The following is a 13,443-nucleotide window of genomic DNA, read 5'->3' as shown; positions in this document are numbered from 1 at the left end:
CGCATCTGGAAAACATTTCTTGTGATCATCAAAATAAAAGCCCTGTGCTATTTTTTGTTTTTGTTCCTCGTAAATATTATTAGTTTTTTACAGATATTTTCCAAATTTAATTACGTATAGAATCTGATAAATCTATTTAGACTTGCATTAATTCACGTTACTTGTTGTGTCGATGTACACGTCATTTATTTTGAAATATTTATCAGAAAACGCTTGCACACATAACCGAGCTTTACTCAGCGACCTGAACAAATTGCCCGGAGCCAGTGAGTGTTGGCATACTCGCATAGGCTTCAACGGGAAGTTCAACCGTGGTAGTGTAGTGGTCTTGTCAGCAGCTTCCGCCCCTCTAAAAGCGGACACCTGCCAACTCAGTCCGCGTTCTCCAACGCAGTAATCGCTAAGTAATCAGAAGTCGAAATAACAACCTGCGGCGACAGCATCGCAGACTTGCCTGGTTTGAAAAGAAGAAATGGATTAAACAAGAGATAATTCGACGAAAACGGGAGACGCTGGATGAAACTTTCCACGTGTCACAAGGGAAATTCCTTGAGGTGAACTCCTCTCATTCCACCGGTGGGAACACGGACAAGATGTTCGATCATCACACGCCACAGTTCGGGATCATCGCAGTAATGTCAGAACTCCTTCATTTCGAGAAATAATGACCGACGGCAAAATAATGGTCAGGAGATGGCTAGTGACGTTCAAGCCGTTCAGGTAAGGAGCGTCCTTCAAATCACGCTTTCTCGTCAACATGATTATTATCGACTTATCCATGTATTTTGTTTGAGATACCTTCACAATCGTATATATGTGTAACAGGTTCTTTCGGGTCTTGGTTTCTCCTTACCTGGGTGCCAATCGGTTGGCACTCAAGCAGTAATTAACAAAAAAAATGGACAGTGTGAATATTTTTGGGGAATTAAATGCAATGCGCAACATGTGAAACAGAAATTGATTTTTATGAATACTCTAAAATACAAATAAAACTTTCTTTGTGACTTTGATTTCTTTTTTCTTTTTTGTAAATAAATAATAAAAAAATAATTTGACCTTATAGGGATCTGGGTTCACATTTGCGTGGACATCGCATGTATAATTTATATATAAAATTATTTAGTCTTTGCCTGACATTGACAATGATAGCCATCTGGTTTATTTAAACTATGAGTAGTGCCTTATTTTTCAGTGCGATTTTTGAATGTCAAGTGCCGTCAATAGCAGGCTGAGTTCATTATAGTATTTTTTTTGTGATTAACTAAATTTATTCATAAATAAAATGTAAAATAATATGAATAAAATGACTAAAATAAAATAAACTCTGGTTATGACCGCCAATAACAATCTGAAATAGACTTTTTAAATTTTGTACACCAATTCAGTGTCCCCCACCTCATGCCTGAAAGTCAGCTGGGTGAGGCTCCAGCACCCCCCGTGACCTTTGTGAGGATAAGTGAAAATGAATTTAAAAAATGAATATTATTTTCATGCTTTCATTCTTAACTGGCCTAGGATATCCTTGACTTCATCACAGTGATGGAGATTCCGTTATTGTAAAATTCTGAAGGATAATGAAAAAGTGTTACACTCCTTGAGGTTTCTGCTTGCACCATCAATAGGACTTTTCAAACGTGAAATTATGTTTGGATTTGATGCACATGGAATGTATATATTTTGAATATGTTTAATAGAAATCGCGGAAAACATTGTTTTGTCAAATAATTACACTTGGAAGTAACCTCATCCTCGATAGTCTTCATTTTGAGTTGCACATTACTGTGATAGCTTTAAAAAAACAGGTGTATGCCTCCCAGCAGACGGATTATAATTGGGTCAAAACAATTTTGTTGATCAGTCATAGAATGAATCTGAAAATAGCTCTCACTGCAACGTAAGCCATATTTACATTTTTTTTCTTCACAGAGGCAAGAAGGGAGTTTTTTTAAATATGTATATACGCAAATGTGCTTACCAAATGCATGTTACCATCAGGCAGCTGTACTCTTCTTCATATAGTATTTTTTTAAAAAGGGTGAGGGTTTTTTAAAATGTCTTCCCCTTACATTCTAAGACCTGGTAAATTAACTTCTTTCCAAGTATGTGTTAAGGTTATGGTGTGCAGAATAGAACCCAAACGCAGGGAAGCAGGCGGACACGGGAAATGAGGGTGGAGTAATGTCATATTTTTATAACATAAATTTGTTCACAAAAATAAAATCTTGATTACAAAAAGCAGGGAAATGTAAAAAAAGTAACAAGTGAAACAAAGAAACCGATCATACAGTAAAAACATGGAGTGTTGCACAATGTGCACAAACATAAATGGGAACAGGACAGAACAGGGCAGGGTAGAAATGGACAGCAGACAATCCGACAAGAACTGCCAATCACTCAGGGTTTAATTAGACAGACATGGACAAGACAATTAGAAACACACAGGTGACACAAGAGGCAGCGGGCATGTGAGATACCAAAACGACAAGTGAACTCAATGGGAAATCTCAAGGACAGGTCATACAGGGGAAAAAAGCCAAGACTGCAAATGCAAACTAAACCCTCAAAAGCTAACACGTAACATTATGAAATAACATGCTCACGATACAGTTACATAAACGTGTAAATCGCAACACTGTCTCGAGCAGTAGGTCTTGTTGCCACAACGCCAACGGAACTGCCAGAAGGCCGAGAGCCAGCAAAGCTTTGTCGCAGAACTCCAACACCACCCCCATAGCTGGCAAATTTCGTTTACTTTTCAAAGCATCTGACGAGGCCAAATCAGATAGGTGTATATATATTTGAGGGAGCCAATTAGCCGATAGCGCATCTCTTCTGATCCAATTAAAGAGAGCAGAGCATTTACTTGCCTGTTAATTAAAGGCTCGTCAGTGCAGGAGGAGTAAGGTCTAATCCTCCTGCCTCAACCACCTAACTTCCCTTTTCAAAATAGCTGAATAATAATCAGAGGGGATGGCGATTGCACTAGAATAGTTTAGGAGCAGTTTCTCATCTTCCAACAGGCTAAATAGATTTTATGCCTCTTTACGCTTCGTATCGACCCTGCTGTTGCACTTTCCCACATGTAAATGCGCTAAATCTGTGACAAATGAACCAGAGATGCTCATGTAAACCAATGGATTCATTTGTAAAACTTTATTCATTCAACTCAGATCTGGAAAGCCCTTTTACCATCATTAACTTTGATTTATTTCTCTGTTTTCCCATTATTCTATATGAGAAAAATGCGTATCTGAATGATAAATACATCCATTCGTTTTGCATTTAAAGAATAGGAGGCGGAACTTAATGTTAGATAGTTCATGCTCTGACTGCTGGATACATTAGAAGCAGGTTGACATGCAACACTAATCTGCTATTAGAGATCATATTATCCAATTTCACTTATGTTGTATTGTGACTCAAGACGTTGATCAGCATGCAGGACTACAGATTCTGAAAATATTTATTGTTGAAAGGGCAAATGTCTGATTAACAATGTGTCTTGTGATTCATAGATTATCAAGATCCTTTATCTTTTAATGTGGAAATGTGTTGTGGATTCATTGATAAATCATTGCAACCGTTACTTAATCTTTTTTTAAAAATCTTTTTGGTTGTGGTGTCCTGTCTATTTTTTTAAATGTAAAATAATTGCTTTGCCTCAATAAAGTTAGCCAAACACGCTATTTTAAAAGTTCAGTAAAATGATGGGATTGTCGAATGAAAAATGTTCAACAATCGTGTTACATCACCACTTGCAAGATTACGCTTGTCTAAATTCAACAATTTTTAGCACATTTGGGGTGAAAGGCACAATCAAATAATCACTTATAATCACACTAAATAGAATTTCTTCTGTTCTACTAAAATACCAATATATGTTTCATAACTTCTTTCATTTTCCAATGTTGGAGAATTAGAAAGACTTTTATTTAACCAAAATCTCGCTTTAGATTGTCCAACTTTAGCTTTCCCACTGTAATTATGCAATCATGATTACAGCTTTCACTTATAACTGAGATTTGGGGGTTCAGTCCCAATATGCACCCAGCAGATGGGATGCCGAGAAGAAGGATGAAACCATGCCAACTGCTTAGATGGTGATACGATGCTGGAACTTGAATCGATCTTTTCATTGAATGCCAACAAAGTTGGTTAATTTGTTTCCTGCAGCTAGGGGATGCCCAAATAAGTCACGGATAGTCTTTATCATGCACCAATCAATATTTTATAGGCCTCGATTGATCCTCCTCCGTGTTGCTTCTGGTCCTCATCTAATATCAGGTGACTGGCAGGATTCACACCCACACCCTCAGAACCCACTTATTCACTGTGCTTCTCTATCCAACAAGCGGCACGTATTCATTTGCAGATACAGTGAACCTGTTGGAATTTTACGGGACTATCTACAAATATTAGGCCCATAAAACCGAAATGTTTTTTCCCTCGTGCATCATTCTTTTCATCCCATTTGGTGAGCCAGATCAGTAATTTTTGTGACTTGCCTGCTGTCTTTGGAAATGTTCTTCCTAACAAGCTATATTGATTGATATTCACTGGTTCTATTACAACTTTAGTGTGAATGAAACTACTTTGACACTGGCATTTGCTGAAAACCGCTCACATGCATGGGTATAGATAATGAGTTCTTTTGTTGTGTCCAATCATTTTTCCAATACATAACTTGGTAGAAAGACTCTGAACTATGAATTGTTTTGATGCCATCCAATTTTTGAGAACGTCTTGGAGTAAATCCAAATAATCGTCCAATGAATCACCTTTTTGGCGAGTCTTTTTAAACTGGGGCTTTTCTCGTAAGTCAGGAAGACTGAAAGCTATTTTGTCCAGTGGATGAAAATCACACATTTTCACCATCTCTAGTTCCCCAAAGACTCTTTAACATACTAAGATAACCCTTTGATCTCCATCCTTTTGACAACAGTAGCTTAACTGGGTCAGGATTTACACAGACACAAAACACCTGCTTTTACTCTCTTCTAAATCAAATGTGGATCTCTCTGGGCTAGCTTAAGCATTTTGCACATACTGCTGTCTCAATCCCCCATGAGAGTTTATGGAGCACGCGCTTATGCATAAAAGACAATGTCTTTTGCTTTGTGTCACTAATAGGTGTATTTCATACAAAGCACCACAGCTGATGCTGCTATGAGTGTGGCCAATTATTGCCCTTACTTTTTAGGACATACTAGTGGCCCTATTTTACACTGCGTCTGTGAAGACAGCAATTCACCAATGTGGCGAGATACATACAAATTACAGTGGTACCTCGACATACGATCTTAATTCGTTCCGGGACTGAGATCGTATGTCGAGCTTTTCGTAACTCGGGCGAACGTTTCCCATTGAAATGAACTAAAAACAAATGTCTTCTAATTCGCCATCTATTAACAAAGTAACACATAACTAGTGGTTTAATAGTAATAAAATGTGTTTAATATAACTAAAATTGGACGGATTTCGCCGACGGGAGATAGAGACGCACAGAGGGGGCGGGTTGGGGTTTCGGGGGGAATTTCCACGACAACGCACTCGTAACAGAACAAACAAATTTAAATTGACTTGGATTAATATATACAGACACACTCAAACATACGTTTAATGTAACTTTACACAAAACTGAATTCTAATTTTGTTTTAATTTTTTTTACCTTCGTTCTGGGTGGGTTAGCTGTTTGCCACGCCTCCACCCTCACGTTCGCTATCGATGGGCTGTTTGCTGTTGTATTCCCTTCAAAATATTCCGAAAATGATGCACACAAATGTCCTCACAATATTGATTGTGGGTTATGAAGTTTTATTCTGAGAAAGGGTGCCATTCGCTATCGGTGTTGTGTACACGAGTATACTTCATTACCCAGAAAGCCCTCTTTTTGCCCGCGCATGCGCATTGTGCGTTTCCTGGTCGATGCGTAAGAAACTCATCTGAATAAATCGTTCAGTGCTCTTAGATATCTGTTATACACGAAAGAGATGCGGCAAAAAAGACAGTGTGCTACAATGATAAACATCCTCTCATGTCATGGCCACATGGCTTGGTCGCATCTCGAAATTTTGATCGTATCTAGGGCGAATTATTCGATCGAAATTTTCATCGTACCTCGAGCATGTCGTAGGTAGAGCTGATCGTAGGTCGAGGTACCACTGTAATCCACTAATATGGGAAACCCTCCGTTTATTTTATCTTAGAGAGACTTTAATTTTCCAAAGCATATTGAAGTGAATATATACTAAGAAGGTATACCTGGGTTCAGGTTTTCTAATTGTGTGGTAAGAGTTTGTTCTTTGTCAAAATGAATTTTCAATATCTGTTTTCTGCATATTTTCACTTTGGCCCGTATCCTGTCATTTGGTGCCTTGGCAACTTAACCAAAATAATTAGCATGTTTGCCTACTTCTTTTCTCACAACTACAATTTACCTCCCTTGAAATGCCTTGCCTGTCTCCTCATCCTTACAAATTGCTTACCACGAAATAATTTCCTGCTGGCTCGCATTAAATTCACTCCTTTTAACACCGCCCTCCTTCTCTCCGCTTTTGTGTGTTGTAGGATATTCGTGGTGGGAATAGGCTTCTTCAGCCTGTGCTTTCTAATGACTTCTCTTGGGGGGCAATTCTCAGCCAAGAGACTGGGGGACTCCCCCTTCACCATCCGTACAGAAGGTACTGACATGGGCTTTTTCTGTGTACATGTGCTAAAACTTCAAGTCTATCATGTTGGATCTGCTCTAAACTTGACTATGTTGCTATAAAACAAAACAAAAAAGTGAAATAAGATATCAAGTTTTACCATGTTTAGTGTATATACGTAGCAGGATTCAACTGTTTGCTTGTATTGTGTCATCTCAGTTGTCATTTTAATTATGCTCCATAACTTGAGGCACATACGTATGTACCTTTTTAAAGGTACACTATCACAGATATTTATACACCGTTTAAATGATAACATTTTATCAGAGTATTCAAATATAGATCAAGACTTGAGAATTAAAAATGTTCATTCTTATTGTCGGATTTATCAAGGAATACAAAATTTAAAGTTGGTCATAAGACCAGAAAACATGATATTGTGCTAGTTCAAACCCAAGGCTGAAACACCATAACATGGACACTGCTCAAAAGGAGAGACACAGTACTGGCATGGATGCATTTTGGGCTCCATTCACATAAGATCTACTGACTGGTAAATATGCAAGAAGATGCCGTACATTTGTGACGTCACTCGGCAGTAGGACTGCAGTATTTTTCAAAAAAGTGAAATGGGATTTAAGATGTTTTATTGTTTGGGTTTTTTGCACTTTTTAGTTCATTTTACAAAGAGAAGGTCTATGGGTTGTGGTCACATCTTTTGAATTCAGTAACTTACCCTCCCACATGATAGGGATCCTTTAATTACTATACTCAACACTTTGTGCCTGGAAAGAAAGTTCAGGAGCTTTATGATTGGCTGCCATTGTGTTTAATATCAGTCATAAAGTTGGTAACTCAGCCCAACTAGGTGTTGACCATGCCATTTTGAGATGTAAAATCTTTAAGAATTGACCAGGTGAAATATAAGATTGTTAGCCATGACCATTTATCATTGGGGAGGAATAATCACCCATAACACTCACCAAAGCACAGGGTGATTGCTCAAAATACTCTCTCGACAACTGATTACAGGTCTTTGCTACCCTTGATTGCAAGAGGGGAAAATTGTCTCTTTTTCCACCCTATTTTTTTTTTTTTTTTGTATCCTGGACCCCTTCACTTGTATTCCCTCCATGGATCATGCTCAGTCATGGACCAAAAAGTAAGTAAAAGTCAGTGGCATTCCCAAAGCCTTTAGAATCCCCAGTGCTGGCTTCTGCCACATACGTAAGGGTTTCTTATTTTAAGCAGTCGGATTTTCAATTCAGGACTCAAGTCACTGGCAAATCTCCTGGGTAGCGTTTTCATTTTTCCTGTCCTCTGATTCCTTCCGCTATAATTGATAAAAACAGCAAGGCTGACCAGAGAGAATGGACTGTCGTACGCAGGTTGAAATTCCTTTTAAAGGCGGATATTAACTCATTGGCTTATGGTGATACATATTTGAACTAAAGGCTTGGCATTTTTAATATTTATACAAAATCAAAACGTGGACTTGTTCGAAACAGAATAAGAAGGAATAATAAAACCTTCCTTTGCGATTCGCTGGCCACCAATTCAGGGTCTCCTCTGCCTGGTGACTATAGTTTTATAGTTGACCGGGATAGGCTTCAGCATGAATGGATGAATAAAATATAGTGCTATAGTGTATAATGTGTAAAACAATATAAAGTATGAGATTTTGAGTTTAATACTGTAAAGTAATGCAAACAGTTGACAATGTAGAGTCATATTTGTATGGTTTTGGAATATGGGAGAAAAATAGCATGGTAAGAAATCAACCTTAGAACAGTCGGGGGTGGGGAGGCATAATAATAAAAAATAATTAATAATAATTTGATTACATCAAATCTATTAAACGCTCCACTGCACTTCCAGTTTTCCAGTAATGACTCAAATGGTCTGTAATATGAGTATTTTTACTTTCTTTTTAGATCACATTAACTTCTCTTTGATGAGCATAGCACTGAGGAACATTGTCTGAATAGTTAATAACGTTTCCATGAAGGTGAGAGAATCATTTTTCACTTGACATTATTTCCTATGGGTAAAATAGTATTGAAATTAGAACTTGGAAATCAATCAGTCACTGAACAACTTGTGCTCCACTGAGGTTCCACTGTAATGGACTTTGAGAACTAGAGAGAGAGTATATACATACAGTAGTGTATAGAAGTATAAAACTTGGTCTGTTTATGTGCCTGAATTTGAGAGATAATAGGACCAAAGGATTTGGTTTTGGGATTATTGTGTTTGTGACAACTGCAGTGTAGGTGAATTAAGGATATGCAGTTTATTGTACGTGCTTGATTAATCAACCTGTCGTGCCATGCAGCTAGAAGGAATTTGGAGTGTGCCCATTAAAATTGCATAACTGCCCAACTGAACTTCCCCAAAGGATTTCACCATGTGTTATGCCTGTCAATGATGTCTGCATCATATATTACAGTAGAATGTGGTTTACTTTTAAACATAGAGGATGCAGATCAGCTTTTTATTGCCCGCCCTATGCAGATCTACCACCCTGTTTTTGCGACTCCCTAATTCAGAGCATGTGCTTATCCGTGTTTGTGATGAGCTGGCAGTAAACTGCTGTTAAAAGGGGCGACGACAGCAATGTGGGACAAGATTGAGGCATTGCAGGCCCAGAGGCCGATCCATCTGTTCACTGAAAAACAACTGGTCCTTTCATTAAGCCTTCCCACACCACCTGCAGGGTCAGTCCGTGTTCGCATGTCATGTTTGTCGCGTCTTTCGTGTAATACTAAGGCGATTACACACTTTTGCAAATCTTTCTACACTTTATAATTCTAAGCTTCTTCATTAAACATTGATTTATTACTTCTGTTTGCTTTTTGTTTTACCCTAAGCCCAAGGGAGATGTCACTGTTTTTCCACGGTGATTGTTTTTTTTCTTCTCCCCTTCCTCTGTTGTTTGTGTACATTCGAGATTAGGTGTCATCCTTTGAAAAAAAATGGGCATTTGTTTGGAAAGGTTGTGATAACATTTTAGTCTTTGAGGAATACTTCTGTTTAGTGTGAGAATGCAGCAGAACAGTTATCTTTGAATGGAAAATTCTGTTTTTATTATGCTTAGTGCAAATGATAATACAACCACCCAAATATATATATTTAATTTTATTTAATAATCATCTAAAAATGATGTTTTTTCATGATTATCTTTGGAAGTTCAGTTTGACATTTCAATCGCGTAACAAGACTTCCAAAGAGCCAAACTAGAGTAAATATTTTTCAAGGTACTGTGTGTAGTATATACAATACATACATTTTTTAGTTTCCTGAGCGCGTGTGAGCTGTCAACGACAGAAAAAAAAGAAACTCGAAGCCTGGCATTCAGGTTGTCTCCATATTATGAAGCTTCAGTTCCCCAAACAAAGGTCTACATTTTTTTTAATTCGAGAGGGTGGTTGAAAACCAATTAGTTAATTACATGGCAACATTCAAAATTGGATTCATTTTAAAAGTGATCAATCAATAGCCTTTTATTGTGGCCGCACTTTTCCTACTTTAGTTTAAGAGAATTAGAGAATACGGAAAATCAGTGCCGTAGTTAACTCCTTTCTTACACAGCAGCAGTACTTTGAAACAGTTATCTATGCCTATTCACATGTAAGAGATTACTGTAATGGACTTTATTTTAAATTCAATGTTTTCATTTGCTTCAAATTGGTGTCACTGACCTCTTAACTGGAACAATTCAAAGGGCACAAAAGTCAAATTATAGCCTCACTTGAGTTTATTCTAAGAGTTGTTTTAAAATCTTGAAGTGGTCTACTTTTGCCTTACCTCTTTGATCTGTCTGTCACCTCAGTTCGCTTAACCAACTGCTTCGTCAAGGTATTGAAGTCCGAGCTGAAACTTGGAAGATAGGGATTTTTATGTCACTGTTTCAAACTTTGAAATCCCAGTGCACTTTAAATTTCAGTCCTTTTTTTTTAAATTCACCTTTTGGTAACTGAAAACAAAAACATAACCTTGTGTCCTAATTTTGGATCATGTAGGCCACAATAATGTATTACTTACTATAGAAGTGTGGCCTGCCAGCTCTCAATTATAAATACTATATATAAACGTGGTTATATATGCATGTATTTTTTTAATCAAATTATCAATCATTATTTTAATTTTTAATACTATTATTTAGCATTTTGTTTTATTAATTAGTAATATGATATATGTATAATATATTTTTCTAATATTTATTAATTGGGACATCGCTACTATATTTCCGCAGTTTCAACATTGGATTGGATTGGATAACTTTATTCATCCCGTATTCGGGAAATTTCGTTGTCACAGTAGCAAGGGGGTGAGGATGCAGAAATAGGAAAGGCATTTTAGACATAAATAGATAGGTAATAATGACATGACAATTTTATATGCCTGTGATGAGATGTTTTAACCTGCTCTTTGCACAATCAAGCCTACATTTGTGTGGGGCTTATCACTGTCGTGTGAGCTGCTCCGCAAAGCAAAGCGCTTGTTTGAGTATTAGCCGAATCCCATTGCCACCTCTCGCTTTCCTGGATTATCGGCTTCCATCTTCTCAAATCCCTGTCTCTCCTCAGTAACTCTCAAACTCATCATGGACTTTGAGTTGACAGGTTCGGTGGCAGTGGTTTAGGGAATAAAGTGCTAATTTAAAACAGACAATTGGCCAGTGTTTGTCTGCACATCTTTGATTAACATGATGTGATTTCTAGAATTGTATTCGTCGCAGATCAAAAGAAGTAAAAATGAAAGGTACACTTTTATCTACACATTAAAATGAATCTGATGCAAGGGAGCTTAGCTTGATCAAAGGCTCTCCCAATGGAGCTTGTTCATACTATGCAGCATGCAGTCGGTTTATTATAATAACAAGAAGCCACGACGGTCCCTTTTAGCCTCAGCTTGACTCTTGCGCTGCTGTTTGTTCTAGCTTCAAGACCCAAGGCTTGATAACTCTTTGTGCCTCCCTGATGGGAAGGAGAATCACATTTTTTATTTGCCACTCTCACTTATTCTTTTTATTATTTTGGACCTGCGCAAGTCTAATAGCAAACAGCTTGAAGATACTGCCGTACTGTCATTTACGGAATGAGAAAAAGATGGCCGAGAGGTAAAAAAATGAAATTTGTAAATTCTACTATGCGAGGACCACACTTGACATGAACACAGTCTTTAAGTGTTTTGGATTTCTTCATATTACTCAGAAGACTATGTGTATATATATAAAGAAGATTTTTCATATGTGCCCCAAAGCTTTGCTCATCTACGATGTCCTTAGAAGACCTCCAAGTATGTATTCTCCTTACAGGCTGTAGATAACTCTATAGCTTTGCCATGTATGAAAGCAAGAGATTTGACCCTTTTAGCTCAGGTTTATGTACATTGGTCATCTAAAGCTTATTTTGATGCTTTTTCCCAATGCCTGACGGCCAACGTGGACTTACCAATGTTCTGCCTTTTAGAATTGGCCAATGCATTGGAGGAAGGAATAAGCGGGAAGTTATTCATCCTGTTTTTGTTCTACAGCCCTAGCAATTTATTTTTCTTTCTGAGGGACATATCGCTCTCTGCTGCTTCTTGTACTCTGTGCCACATTGGGTTGCTCCATTGGCTGCATTCGGACATTTAATCTGACTCCCTAAGTACTTTGAGAGAGTGAGTGAAACCTAGCTAGCCGTTTTGGAGGTTTGCACTTGAATGGCAACCATTCCCACCCACCACTTATGAACAGGGCTTCATCCGTTGCAAGCCAGGAAGTCAGAGAATTGGATTTTATTTTCTCTACATAGTGCAAACTCTATTATTTTGAAGGGCAGAGCTTTTGTTATTTCACACTGGCTCTGAATGCGCCAGAAGAATTCATGATACTATTTGGGAAAGGTGAGATTTTTTGATCGTTCGGTTGCGCTCATACTCCGCCGGTGGCTGCCTAGTGCGTGCCATTTTCGGGTCGGACTTCATGGAGACGCAGCCCCTCAGAGGGAATGGGAGACCAGTGGAAATAGCCAGTGGGAGAACAAACCTATTGCGACAATTTCAAAACAAAATACAGGATGCTACGAAAATGTTTGAATTTTTGTAATGTTGCATTTCTTAACTTGGAACCTATCACATCTAGAGACGAAATGTTCCCTTTGAGGCCTTTCATTAGCTAAACATTTTGTATGAATAGACGTTTATAAGTTGCGTTACCATTGTTACCCTTGAATTTTTTGTTCTGCGTTTGATAAGTGTTTCCTCACTACAATCAAAATAAATAAACCTTGGAACTTGTCAGAGTGAATTTATTCATGAAAAAAAACATTTCTGCATCTAACAATGACTTGAAGCCTTTGCATGGTAGACCACAGTTGTTTCAATCTGGCATAGGTCCTCTCTCAACAGAGTGCCTTTTAGTCATTTGCTGTTTAGGTCACTTTTTTTCCCCTACCCCAAGAACATCATCATGCAGTAAACCAGTCGAGCGAATCGTGCTGCCTTAATCTGTGGCCTGCTTTCATGTCTGTTATTTTTTTTCTCCCAAGCTGGCAGTTCATCTCCATCACAAACTCCCTGCAGTGATGTTTCCTCCCCATCACTTCATGTAGAACAAATGTGGCATGACAATCTTCTACAGGTCGCTGGTGTAAGGTGCATTGCAAGTCACTCTGGGACTACACTTTATCAGTACACTCGTAGCCTAGGGACCTGCTGTGTGTGTTTGTGTGTGCATGTAATAGCATGTATGTGTGATTCTGGATAACTTCTCCCACCAACCCCAACAAGTTAATGGGTTACTGCATG

At 38.1% G+C, this 13,443-nt stretch overlaps 1 protein-coding gene across 1 annotated transcript in view; it reads left to right on the top strand.

The window, feature by feature from the left end:
* The first annotated feature begins 245 nt into the window (after positions 1 to 245).
* Positions 246 to 13,443, top strand: part of LOC144077775 (alpha-1,6-mannosylglycoprotein 6-beta-N-acetylglucosaminyltransferase B-like) — a 73,220-nt gene continuing 60,022 nt past the window's right edge. The window contains exons 1-2 of the mRNA XM_077605757.1: positions 246 to 720; positions 6,569 to 6,681. Coding sequence (XP_077461883.1) covers positions 665 to 720; positions 6,569 to 6,681 — 169 coding nt within the window. The 5' untranslated portion in view covers positions 246 to 664. The remainder of the gene's footprint in view (positions 721 to 6,568; positions 6,682 to 13,443) is intronic.

Source organism: Stigmatopora argus, chromosome 7, assembly GCF_051989625.1.
Source record: "Stigmatopora argus isolate UIUO_Sarg chromosome 7, RoL_Sarg_1.0, whole genome shotgun sequence".
NCBI classification, from domain to species: domain Eukaryota; kingdom Metazoa; phylum Chordata; class Actinopteri; order Syngnathiformes; family Syngnathidae; genus Stigmatopora; species Stigmatopora argus.
This window is presented reverse-complemented; position numbering and strand designations above follow the sequence as displayed.